The sequence below is a fragment of the Pristis pectinata genome, chromosome 24 (genome assembly GCF_009764475.1).
Source record: "Pristis pectinata isolate sPriPec2 chromosome 24, sPriPec2.1.pri, whole genome shotgun sequence".
Classification (NCBI taxonomy): Eukaryota; Metazoa; Chordata; class Chondrichthyes; order Rhinopristiformes; family Pristidae; genus Pristis; species Pristis pectinata.
This window is the reverse complement of record NC_067428.1, coordinates 19,391,578-19,405,788: the sequence shown is the minus strand read 5'-3', so window position 1 is coordinate 19,405,788 and position 14,211 is coordinate 19,391,578. Positions and strand designations below refer to the sequence as shown.

The window sequence follows — 14,211 nt, the reverse complement described above, 5'->3', positions numbered from 1 at the left end:
AGAGATTCCCAGGAGTATATGGGAAGGTTGCATTTCTTCAAGGAGGCCTTGGGAACGTCTTTGAATCTTTTCCTGTTCAGCTGGTAATTTCTTCTCATGACAGAGCTCAAAAAACAGTGCCTGTTTCAGGAATCTGATGTTAGGCTTGCCTAATATAGCCAACCCAAGTGTAACTGGAGCTTCTGTTTTGGGGTCATTGGTCTGGGAGAGGACAAAGACATTGGTTTCTTTATCATTCCAGTAAATCCATCATTAGGCCAAGCACAAACACATTTTTATTTTGATTATTGCCACAACTGCAGGAGGGAGATGGGCCCATTCATCGTACAAGGAATGTACCACACATTCTTCAATTCACAACATTCTATACACATTGTGTCAAAGTAGAGCATCTTCATCCAATGCACAGACATGTACTATCAGCACCGAGCCAATCAGGTGGCGATGAGTTCATGATCAGTCATTTCCAACATTATTACCCTCATACTGTGGTAGTTTCTTCTCCTAGACTACTTTAACTAGGCAATTGGAGGCCTTCTAGATCTCTGCTACCACCCTTGAGCTACCCCTGTTATCTCCATATTTTTTAACAGAGGCTGTTTAGTCTGGCATCTCCTTCTAGTGATGAGAGTGCCTCGAGCAAAGGATATTCCATGGATGTGGTGTTATCACTCAGTATCATATTGTGGGATCTGTGTACTTCTTGTCCTTATACCAGTAAGACTGTTGCCTAGTTCCATAGAATTGTTACTGCTATAAAATACAAATCTAGCCAACCCTGATGACAAACATGTACCTGCTGCTGACTTTTTATATGCATGGGTTAATACGTCTCCAGCCAATTTTTCTATTGTCCTACTATCCTATAAAGCCCAATTTCCTATTACAGCTACATGCACCCTTAATACCAATCATAAAATATTGATGCAGCTAGTTTCATGAAGCAAAGCACTTGTTAAGCAGCCAAGGAGCATTCTTAACCATTTCAACATCCAACTTAAGCAGCAGCAGGTAGTATATTCAAAGAATCCAGATAAATATCTTCAACACTTACAGGTCTGATCCTTCATTTTCTTCTTTATCTGCTGTAAAAGAAAAATAATCCAGAAGTTACTGTACTGCATTCCACTGCTGAAAGGCATAACAATAGATTCTAACTACATCAAAGATTGCATCAGTATCCTCCGTGAAACATAACATGCAGACCAGTACAATAGAATTATCACACATTCATATTAACAATCAACCACTTCAATTACATGAAGTTTAAACCATAAAAATCTGCTGTCCACAAAGCAAATTGTAAAATTCTAACAAACTCACAATAAAATTCAGACAGTATTAGAAAAGAACTACTTTGAAATGCTGGGGAGGGTAAATGACTTAGCCAAGCATGATTACATAGTGACTGAAAAACCATAGTTTCCTCCATTGACCCTAATCACCATGAATCTCCTTGCCCACATTCCTTATTTTGTTTTTAAAAATATTTGTTCACAATACATAGCCAAGACCAGATTTAGTGTTCATCACCATGATCTTGAGAGATGAGGCTTATAATTAAAGAATTTCTTTTCACACCAAGTTATTGGTTGGGAAAGCACTTTAGTGCAGTATTGAAAATATTGTATTGAATTCAATTTCACAACTTCCCATGATTGGCTTTGAATGCAATTGCTACAATGCTAGTTAGTTCTATAAATCAATACTGCACTAATACAAGACTACCAAGCACAAGCAAGACATTTTAGGAATTCTAAATATATCCTAAGTTTTTCATTATTTATCCAGCAGTTACAACAGCGGGAGCATTACTCAAAGCTTTCTCATGAGTGTAAATAGGAAACAATACAATAGATCAAGATTATAAGAGCAATATGGAAAACAGGATATCTGGAGAAATGAGACTCAGAAGCAATGACAATACTAGAATTGCAATGATAGTTACAACTAGGTTCATGAGATGCAAGAACTAATTTTGTTTGAATTAATTACATTTTAAGGGCTATATTTAAAATTTACTGCGAGGGAAACAAACAAAGATCAGTATTTTGGGCCCTTGCCATTGTACCAGTTCAAACTTTGCTCAAGTGTCACCATCTTTTCTGGTGAAGAAAGAAACAAGACAGCATGGACCCATGGTGAAAGGACCAACAAAAAAACTTCCTTATTTAGAGAAAAATACATGCAAATTAAAAGACCACACCAATGAATTTGCATTTCTTTGGTATTGGTATATTATTGTCACTTGTACTGAAGTACAAGTCTTGCATACCATTCATGCAGATCAATTCATTACGCAATACATTGAGGTAGTACAGGGTAAAAACAATACAGAATACAGAGCAAGGTGTCACAGCTATAGAGGAATTACAGTGCAGATAGACAATAAGGTGCAAGGTCATAATAAAGTAGATTTGAGGTCAAGAGTCCATCTCATCGTAAAAGGGAACCATTCGATAGTCTTATAACAGTGGGATAGAAGCTATCCCTGAGCCTGGTGGTATGCGCCCTCAGGCTCCTGTATCTTCTGCCTGATGGGAGAGGGGAGAAGAGAGAATGACCCAGGTGGGTGAGATCTTTGATTATGCTGGTTGCGTTCATGGAGGGGAGGCTGCGTTGGGTTGTGTCCACAACTCTGCAGTTTCTTGTGGTCCCAGGTAGAGCAGTTGCCATACCAAGCTGTGATGCATCCAGATAGGATGATGATTTTCAGCGGTAGACAAATTGCAGTGGGTTGAGGTTTTCTGGGAGGCTGGAGTTAATGCATGCCACGACCAGCCTCTTGAAGCACTTAACAACGGTGGATATCAGAGCCACCGGTCAGTTGTCATTAAGGCATGTTACTTTGTTTTTCTTAGGTACGGGGATGATAGTGGTCTTCTTGAAACAGGTGGGGACCTCAGATTGAAGCAGGGAGAGGTTAAATATGTCTATCAATACCCCGCCAGCTGATCGGCACAATATCTGAGCACACAGCCAGGGACACCATCTGGACCAGATGCTTTCCTCGGGTTCACCCTTCGGAAGGCTGATCTTACGTCCTTGATGGTGACCATGGGTTCAGTTGCATTGGAGGCTGTCAGGGTGGGTGGTGACAAACCAATCCCCTTCCATTCAAAATGTGCATAGAATGCATTAAGCTCATCAGGAAGGGATGCACTGTTGTTGACTATGCTGCCTGACTTAGTTCTGTAGCCTGTTATAGCATGTAAGCCCTGCCATAACTGATGGCTGGTCTGGGACTCTACTTTGAACTGGTATTGTCTCTTGGCATCTCTGCTAGTTTTACAGAGGTTGTATCTCGATTTCTTGTAAAGGTCAGGATCACCTGATTGGAATGCTGCAGTCCTCGACTTCAGTAGGGAGTGGTTCTCCCGGTTCATCCATGGCTTCCAGTTTGGGAACACCCACATTGTCCTCTTTGGTACCCAGTCCTCAACACACTGACTGATAAAGTGCGTGATGGTGGTGACATACTCATCAAGGCTGGAAGCCGAGTCTTTGAACATGGATCAGTCCACTGATTCAAAGCAGTTGTGTAGAAGCTCAGCTATTTCCTCAGACCAGCACTGCACGGCTTTCTGTACTGGATCCTCCAGTTTCAGTTTCTGTTTGTATGCAGGGAGGAGCACAACTTGGTAGTCTGATTTACCAAAGTGAGGGCAAGGGATAGCTCAGAAGGCATCTTTGATGGTTGTATAGCAATGGTCAAGGGTGTTAGGACCCCTGATGGGGCAGGAGACGTGCTGGTAGTACTTTGATAACACACTTGAGGTTAGCCTGGTTGAAATCACCCGCAACCAGGTGATTTTGATGCCTCTCACAGCAAATCTCAAAGCCAAAGCACGAAGTATTATTGCTTTATTGCAGGAAATTGTGGCAGCCATGTTGTGTACGGCAATAATAAGAGAAATGAACAAATATGCTATTTCATTAGCATTAGTTGAAAGATCCCACAGCATTCCAAAAGACATTTGTGTCTCCTGGTGAAGCTTGAATGTATGACCTTGCAACTAAGGAGGAGAGTTGTACACAAACTCAATATTGACTTTCACATCACAGATCCACTGATATGCCTATGACAGCTAACATTTGTATGAGAAAAGATTGGATCAGAGCAGAACTCCCAACACTTACATTTCTTGATTGTTATGTTTTGAGAAGCACCATGTGTTTTTTGTGTAGAACTGCACTGGCTCAATCTTGTCTTTGTTGGAGTAGGTGCCATAGTTGGCCTCTGACAATGCATTGCTGTTGAGGATGTTTTTTGTGCAGCAGATAAGTATTTTGATTCACTTAAATCTGGCACACTTTTTGAACTCTTAACCTGTCTAGAAAAAAGAAATATGGATTTCAGTGAAAGTCTGCCAAAACTTACTTGTACCAAATATTGCAAGTATCCAGCAGGTCTAATAGGTAACAAAACTGGAACTAGTTACAACTGAAGCAACAATCATTTCCCCCCTTCTCTCCAATAGGCACCAGTCTTGCAACACTGTTGCACAATATTAGTCACCCTCCAGTACCCTAGCCAAGAGGTTCCAACTGTGAGTTCTAGGAAGTTCTATTCTATATTCAACTGATGTTGAGATGCAAGATACAGTAAGGTGAGACTTTAACAAACAGCATCAGGAATGAAAAACCCTAGATAATTTTTCCCCTCACTAATCCAAAGACATTAAAAGCGAACTTAAAATGCCCTACTGGAGAACTTTCACTCCTATAAACTGATTGTGAGTAATTCCCAAGTACTGAGTAGGAAACAAACCTTGTCTTAAATCAGAGAAACCTAGTAATATACTTGATTTAACATCCAAGGTGCTTATTTATCTGCATTCTAGCACAAATTGATTATATTTTCACTTGATGGTATACATGTACTGGCAATATTTAGTAGGTCTTTCCATCAGTACATTTGTTCTCATTGCCACAGCAGCTTTTGAAAATCTTCACTTACCCGTGTAAGTATTAGAAAAATACCCACATTAAGAGCCAACCAATATTAAGAATAATGTGATAAGAAGATTCAAGTTGATTAGATTTGGAAATTCTCTTGAATCTTTCTACAAAAATATTTAATACAGTATTGAAAAGATTATGCAGTGCCGTTAATGATGTACTTATCAAAATAGGGAGTCCCCAGGTTACGGAAGACCCAACTTAATGGATATCCAGCTTTACGCAAATTCTCCCAGACTTCCCTCTCAGGTATAGTACTTGAATCTCTTCACCAGGAAACAATGGAGAGATCACCCATTGAAAAAGCCAATGCTTTCTCTTAGTAAATCAGGACCCAAGAGCTGTTGAGGCTAAAGATTTTACAATGGGGGAAATTGTTTGTTTCTGACTTATGGATAATTCAGCTTACAGACAGTTCGCAGGAACAGAACCATTACTAAACTGGGGACCCATTGTAGAAAATTTCCATGGAAAACCCCCACATTTCAATGTATCACACTACTCCCACTAAGCACCATCACCATTTTTAGCATTATATAGAATTTAAATGCTTGTTCCAGAATTTAACCAAAGTCCTTACTTACACAAAAGGACACAATTGCACATATGGCCATTGTCAAATGTTATATATTCATCGTTGTCTGAAACCCAAGTACTGTGAAATTACCCCAATCTGTCAAATATTTTACAAATAAGACAATACAGGGTGGAGAGGTGATAAAAAAAACTAGCTTCAGTGATTTTTCTCTTATTTCTCAACAATGGCAACCTTACATTACACAACCATTATCATTGTACTGGAAATACTCATCACATTTTGTGCATGCACGTGCATATATCCACTCAAAGAAAACAACAACTGTAATACTCACCTGCCAGACCCACTTAATTCACCCTTTAAAGCTGCAAATCAAAGATAACCACAATTACACTGGTACATGGCACATGTATTTTTGGCCACATATGAACAGAACCAGATCAACAAAAACAAATTTGAGAAAGACCCAAAACTAGGCATTTTAACAATAAAGAACTAAAGCCATTTATGCATCACTGGAAAATTGTCATTGCTGATAGAATACAGGACCAGTTAATGCCAGTTTAAGATTTAATCATTTAAACTAACACAGTTATCAAACATCATATCACAAAATACAGACTAGATGAGTTAGAATGGCATGCAAAAACTGACATCAGTGAGTGAGCATTGAGCTTCCTGAATAATGGTAATAGTAATAAAGTGAGTTATCTGCAAACTAAGACAGGTCAAACAAATGCAGAGGTGCTCACTTACCATTTCATAATCCCAGATAATCAGTTCAATGTTGTGCCACCCCACCTCAAAACCAACCCACTTTCTTTCAGGTGCTAACTGCTCATCCACATCTATCTATGCACTGATTTTGTGGTTTTGCTTTATAGCAATTTAGTTACTTGTCTGAAAGAAACATGGGCTAAGAGAGCAGCCTCAAGAGAGGGAGTGAGATAGCTAGTATTCTCTAAAATGCAGATTCTTTGTTTCAAGGACGTCAAAAGATTTTTGCAGACCACATTGTCAGCTTTGCATCATGCAAGCACCTGTTTAGGTTATAACCTGTCAAGGGAATTATGTTGACCATATGTTCAGGATCTCCTTAAAAGTACTGTATAAGAATGGCGTCACTGTCTACATCCTCAAAAATGCAAAACGTGCAATAAGTTATATATGATTTTTTTTAGAAAAAGTTCCAAAGAACAGGGATTCAACCAACATTATGCCTGCAGGCTCATTTAGCTTTATACCAATAACGCTAAACAGGGACTTAAGTACCAAAAGAACACATTTGCCAAAGAAAAACCTCATCAGGCAGATCTTCCTTTGAAACCTTAAAAAAAAACTGGAAATAGTTTACCAGGACCCAAACTGTTTACACAGTTTATCCTCCACAGACATTTTCTAACCTGCTAAGAATTCCCAACATTACCTATTTTAATATAAGGAAATGAACAGGTTCAAAGTATAATTGAATAAGTTACTGGAGAGACAAGGTTTGGTAAAAAAAAAGTAAAAATCACTGTAAAATAATATGCCTCACTTTTGTTCGATGCTTATAGTCTCCAAATACACTATTGAATACCACAGCAGAGTTTTACACCATTTGCACTGTTGCAATTTTTCAAAATTATGAAGTCTATCACTTAAATCCTTAGAGACATTGAAAAGGTCATGGAAAGTCTAGGGCGATTTAAAAATGCTGCCCCACAAGTAATCAGATGTCCAATGTTTACTTCATATCGAGACTCAGATAATTCTCCTACCCATTTCCACTACAGTCTGCAATATCACTCAGCACAGGCACACCTCCACTAATTGCAGAATCACAGGCCAGGCAACAGCAGATTGGGATTGGTTTGCAGGACAGTTCAAATTTGGGGCCCCGTGTATTTGCAATGTAGAAGATCAAGTGGATACTCTGCAGGATTACTTACCCAAGGTCCAGAGTTCATCTCACTGCTGTAAAATCCCACTAGCTCAATAATTCCATTGACAAAAGATAAAATGTCATCCTAAAATAGCATGGCATGGCCCAAAGCCCCATGATGCAATTAACATCCATTAGTTGTTTTAAATGCAAATAGATATAAATATATTTTCAAGCTACATAATTTGCATCATAAATTGAATGGTCACACTCCTCATCTCCCCAACTGATGCTCTCCAGCTTCTTCAGTCAGTTGGGATACTTCGTACTGAGAGAATTTCCTCAAGCTTACAACTGTACCTTTTTTTTCCCTACTATTCAATATTAAAAAGGACATTTCCATGAAGTCGGCAACTTTTCTCTTCCGTGTGGAGTTACCAGCTGAATGATCCATTGATGCTACTATCCATAGCTTGCTGTAGTTGTAAATCAGGGTTGTGCTGCAGATTTACAATGTTATTGCAGCTATTGGTCATGGTTACAGTTCAATAGCCTGGAACAAATGAATGGCAAGCTTGGACTAATTACTTAAAAATAACATAGGTAGATCCAATGTGGGAAGAAAATAGGAATATCTAAAAAAAAATCAGTCACAGAGTACATCTCAGCTCTTAACTTCAGAGATGGCATAGCTCGTAGAGGTCCAGCGACCCAGATTCAATCCTAATTCCAGTGCTGTCCATGTGCAGTTTGCACAGTGTCCCTGTGACCACTTGGATTTCCTGCAAGTTCTCCAGCTTCATCCCACATACAGTGACATGCAGAGTGGTAGCTTAATTGGTCACTACGAATTGCTCAGTATGCCTAGTCAAGTATTAAAATCTGAGGGGAGCTGATTGGCATGTGGGAAAAATAAAATGGGATTAACGTAGGGAGGTGCTTGATGGTCAGTGTGGACTCAGTTGACCAAAGGACCTGCTTCAATGCTGGGTGACTCTAATTTATTTGACATAAAATTTCTAATTTCACTATCCTTTCCTGAAGGTTCTGGTGTTCAATTAATTCCTTTGTTACACTGGTGACTTGCCCATATACCTAATCTTCACGTGCAAGACAAGCTACAACTATCAAGCAAATCAGCAAAAAAAATCAGTTGATTTTTTCTTTCCCTTCCTAACCCAAGAGGTCCACTAAAGTCCAACTACTACCCTGGCATGGTGTAATCAACAAAATGAACTTCAAACAGTAGTGCAGCAAAGGAAAGGCCTGAATTGATGGCCATCAGCCACATTGCTGCAGTACATACCAAGATTAAGCATTTTTCATAAAGGGATCTACCAAAATTCTCATAATTTACCTTGCAGATCTTTTGGGATTGAAGCAGCGATGATCAGTCACAATGCAACCTACTGCTTAAAGCTAAAATTTTCAATTTTGACATCAAGGTAGAAGATAGAGCTGGCAGCCACACAGCGATTACATTCCAAGCTTAAATTAAAACACCACTCACTAATCTTTACTGTATGATTCAGCACGTACAAATCCTGAGAATTAAATCCACTCACCCATCAGGCTGACAGACAGCCATTTAACAAACCCAGCTAAGACATGACAAATAACTGATTATGGAGGAGCAGAAAAGGCAAGCAGGTATTGCACAAGCAAAACAAAAACCACTAAACATGTACATGAAAACCAATGAGAGGAGTGCACCAAACAAAGCCATAAAGCAGCATTCTGATAGACAGAGAAAGTTTAGTTAGATTAGCTGAGCATAGCTAAACATTGCAAAATGTGATATTCCACAAATACAGCACTGAAAGCACAATGTCCATTTTTAAGAAATTAACACAAACACAGTCATCGACTCATACAGAATAGAAACAGGTCCTTCTGCTTGCATCCTTCTATGCCTTGCTCAAGTGTCTGTCTAAATGCCTTTTAATGAGAGAATTTAACTTAAAAGGCAAGGGGAAGTACATCAGAGATGCTTAAAAAAATCTGTAAATATTACCTTATGAAAAAGGAATACATTGTCTCAAGATGTTTCATGCTGACACTGGATGATTAAGACTACAATGCGCTCTACAAAAAGCCAGGTAATGCTCACACTCAATAGTTTAAACATAAATAGCACCCACTTAGGTTACACAGCAATAGACTACCAGAACACAATCAATTCCATCACAGCAGAAGTCATTGACTCAGGAGAGAGAAGAAACTGGGAAGGAGAAAGCTTTTCATTACTTACTTTTGTCCTGTCCAAAAGAACCTCGCCGCCTAAGATTTGGTGTATTAGGCTTGTTGGTCAGTTGCTTTGAAGCAGCCTGCATGGCCCTGTTTTGGGAAGATTGTGTTGAAGCACTATAGCCTGTCTTTGGCTCATTCTCAGTTTTCAGCTGTTTACTTGCAGTCAGGTTCTTTGATCTGTTAGTTTGCCTTCAAATAAAGTCACAAAATTCAAGCAATTTAGATTTCACAGTTTTGCATGCAAAGTATAAAGTTGTACAAGAACCAACCCTAGCTGCTCTACCTTAAGGTGACATTCATTTTTTGCGGAGGGAAGGTGTGGAAGATAATCTGCACAAAAGAACAACTTTTCTGCCCAAAGTAGTGCAAAGGACTGCAATTACACATCATACTGCAAGACGGGTAAAGGGTATTTTTAAGCTAATAACTCATTAATTAGCAGTTAATACCACAACATGGTGATAGCAGGCTTAAAAATTAAAATATCATTTTCAATTAGTGTATAGTGAACAACCACCAACAGTTTTCATAGAGATAACCAGCCACAAAAGATGAAAATATTCTGAATTTTAATGACACAACATTTTATTGAAATATTTGCCAGTTGATCAAATGTTGAATCAGGTTTTAGACGTAGTCTCTCGCCAAGCCATTAAAACAGTACAAGCTTAACACCACAATCATACAGCAAAGAAAATAATTTCCATGCTAAAATACAAAATTGATTTTCAAAGTTTCTGGTATGGGTGTCAGTTTTATTTATTGAGTAGATGCACTGATAGAAATTCTAACTCTATAGCAAAACCAAAAGAATTTGACCAAAGAACTGTTAAAGGATTAGTACCTTACTTCAATGCCTTCTGTTGCCACTAGTAGCCCACACTGAACTATAAAAATGACTATGAAAAGGCACTGCTGTTTGCACCATGAATTTACACAGCTCCAGCTCTGCAGTGCGCTTAACTGAATAATTCACATACCCATCAAAGCATGATCAGCACTGAACACACAAACTAGGAGCAGGAGCAGATCACTCATCCTCACAAACATGCTCTGCCATTGATTAAAATCATAGCTGATCAGATTATATGCTCAGCTCCACCTTGTAACACTGTTAGCTTTCCTAACAGCTTGCTACACCTGTATACTATCCTTTCACTGATCATGCACTTGGACACCCAGTTTCCTCTGCATCTCAGGGCTCAGTAGTCTCTCATTTAGCTAAAAGGTGAGAGCATGTCATTTCAACGGATATCAGCAACAAAATTCACAGTTACCATGACAGCTATTGTAGGTCTGTCATGATCACATTAGCAGATAACATGCATGCTTAAGCTAGTAGAAACAGTAACTTCCTGTCAGTTTCTTACAGCCCACAAAATTTTGAGTTCACTCAAAATTCTGCTGACTATATTTTAACTAGAACTAAATTCCATTCGTCCATCACCTTTGCTTGCTGACCCATCTTAGCTCCTCATCCAGCACAGTTTCATTTTAAAATTATCAACCTCCAGGTCCCCATTCCTCCCAACTTGTAATTTTCTCCTGATCTATAACTCCAAGATCTCTTGTTTTCTCCAATTCAGACCACTTGGAGATCACTAATTTTCATCATTCCCACAATGGCAGTCATGCCTTCAACTGCAACAACAAACAATCTGCTGGAGGAAATCAGCAGGTCGAGTAGCATCTGTAGGATGAAAGGAATTGACATTTCAGCTCAAAATTCTGCATCAGGATATGCCTTCAACTGCCTGCATTGAGTTCCAGAATTCCTCACTAAACTTTTCCATTTCTCTCTCGCTCTTTAAAAGATACCCATTAAAACCTACCTCTTTGGCCAACTGTGAGTCACATTCTATTGTATAAAGCAGTTTTAACTGCTGTTTGATTAGTGTGCTGTAAAGCACGTTTACTAAGTTTTATTATGTTAAAGATGTTTATGAAAATGCAACACAGAACTACTGAAAATATAATTTTTTTCAGCCAGATGATTACCTCGAGCATCACAGCACCTCAGATTCAAACTTCTGCATTTATCAAGTAAGAAATATGCAGAAACATTTCATATCCTTTCTCGAATCAATTCTATCATTAATAATTAGCTTGCATTCAGTAACAAAATACAGTTCTTCCCTGGCTTATGGACACCCCTACATATATTCCATCATATTGTTAAATTCAGAAGTCTGATGTACATATATACTGTACATTCATTCCTTTGAATGACAGAACAAGTTTCTTCTCTCCCCACTTTTAGTAATTGCTCTTTCTCATCAATCCTTTGATGCCATTCATTACTATACTGTGGAGTTATGGTTACCAGAGAGTGGTTTTTTTTTGTATTTTCCAATTTATGGATGTTATTAAAGACAAAACTTGTTCGATACCCAAGGATGGACTGTATGTTCAACTAAAAAAAACACTGTCTGTGGATCCAAATTTTATCTCTCAATTTCCCTAAATGCAAAAACTCTCACCAAAAAAAGTACAGCAAAAAGTTTGGGACTGCATTTTAAATCTTCAAATTACTATAATCAAACAGGAATTTTACACAATGACTTCTTTAACCACTATGATTCGCAATTACTATTTTCTCTACAGCTCTGAACTAGAAACCACACTTGCCATTGGGTTTAACCATAATACTGATTGTTAAATGGGATGAAGATCACCTATGCCAGTTCTCCAGATTTAATCCTATCCCTTGCATGGTTTTAAACTTCTCTTAGAATCTACCCACACATCATTCCAATAACCCTCTGGATAAAAGTTATTCATCCAATCTCTCCCCTTATTCTTCTCATGACAATTGCCGTATTTCCCTTATTATGGTCGTTGAAATGCATTGGAAGTTCTAGGGTACTTTGAGACTGAAATGTGCTGATAATTACCACTCCTTTCTTGAATTCGAGCCCTACAATTACTAGCTGAACCAGTGAAATTAGTTCCTTTCAAATCAGAATTGGAAATGCACCCCAAGGGAAAGTAATTTGCAGGGAACAGCAAAACAGGACAGAATGGATTACTCTAGAGGAAATAGGCATAGACTCAATGAGCATCTTCTATGCTGCAATAATTATTATAGTTACACATGAATTACATTTACAAAATAAATCAACAAACTAATTAAGTCTTCCAATTAATCTGACAAACACAGGAGATCTTGACTAGGTTTGAAATGAATTCAGTTTTGGGGCCCTTGAAATATCCAGAGTACAAAATTCATTTTCCTTCCTTTTCATGATATCTGTATGTTATGAATGCAGAGAAAAATGCCTTGTTCTGATCCATATCTGCTAACTGGTAACCATAGCAACAGGTACTTTTGATTTGGCCTGAATATTTCTCCTGCCAAAATAGGAGAAGTCAGCCATTTAGCCCCTTGAGCCTGCACCACCATGTAATATGATCAGGGCAGTTCTACCTTTACACCATTTTCCTGTCCTATATCTTATTTCTTGATTTCCCCCAAAATCCAAAATGCTATTGATGTCAGTTCTGAATACAATCAATAACTAAGACTCCACAGCCATCCACGGTAAAGAATTCTAAAGGTTCTGCTCATTTCAGAGCTAAGTGGTGCACACTTATTTTAAGACAGTGATCCCTAGTTTTACACTGCTCAGCCAGAGGAGGGTTTAACAGTGTGAAGACATGTTGTTTGCTTCAATTAGATCACCCTCATTCTTCTAAACTTTAGAAAAGGGGCCTAAACTACTCAAATGACAGACCTGCCATTATAAGAAAAAGAGCAGTGAATCTTTGCTACACAGTTTTAATTGTAAATATGTTTTTAGATAAGGGCGCCAAAATTTTATACAATACTCCAGGTATATTCTCACTGATAGCATACATAAATACAGTAAAACATCTTTAGCTTTGCACCCAAAGCCTCCAACATATCAGTTGCCTTTCTAACTTACTGCTGCACCCACATTAGCTTTAATCAGTCTGTGTTAAAGGACACTCATAACAGTCATATCATAATTAAGATTCCCCATTCTCTTACTACTTAAAAATACTCTGCATTTCTGATTTTTTTGATACTCCTATTTTAGCTGGAGTTTGCCCATTAAGCTATGTAGGTCCCTTAAAGCCTTTTTGCATCCTCATTACTCCTCGGTCCACGTCGTTCATCAGCAAATCTGGCAATGTTTAGTTAGTCTCAGCAAAATCAGTGACGCAGATTATGAATGGCTCTGCGGTACCCAACCAGTCAAAGCCTTACCAACCTGAAAAAGGACTGCCTATTACTACTGGTCCTACTATTCCCAACTCAGTGCGCCTGAACCTACTACCCCCATTTCATGTGTTCTAACTTTGTTTGCCAACCTCCTGTTTAGGACTTCATCGAAAGCCTTCTAATTCCTGACACCGATCTCCACTTCATCTACTCCATTACATAATCCTCAAAGAACGTTCCCCCTGATCTCTACAGTTGTTAAATATCTGGTCACAGTCATTAACCCATTTCACTCACAGACTATTCCGAGCCGCCATTTTTACTTCAAAAACTGCCGCTTTCCCCTTCACGCCAAGAAATCCCGCCTCCCCTCGCCGCCGGCGCTGCGGCTCCTCCCCCCTTATACTTGCG

General features: G+C 38.7%; 1 protein-coding gene across 2 annotated transcripts in view; it reads right to left on the bottom strand.

Moving 5' to 3' along the window:
- haus8 (HAUS augmin like complex subunit 8) overlaps positions 1-14,158 on the bottom strand; it is a 49,123-nt gene extending 34,965 nt beyond the window's left edge. Inside the window, exons 1-5 of one of the 2 annotated variants that reach the window (XM_052037923.1) lie at positions 14,098-14,158; positions 9,616-9,803; positions 5,835-5,865; positions 4,141-4,334; positions 1,055-1,085 (exon numbers count right to left, since the gene is read on the bottom strand). In XM_052037923.1, coding sequence (XP_051893883.1) covers positions 1,055-1,085; positions 4,141-4,334; positions 5,835-5,865; positions 9,616-9,803; positions 14,098-14,117 — 464 coding nt within the window. In that variant the 5' untranslated portion in view covers positions 14,118-14,158. The remainder of the gene's footprint in view (positions 1-1,054; positions 1,086-4,140; positions 4,335-5,834; positions 5,866-9,615; positions 9,804-14,097) is intronic. The other variant, XM_052037924.1, reaches the window with a different exon arrangement.
- Positions 14,159-14,211: the final 53 nt, after the last annotated feature.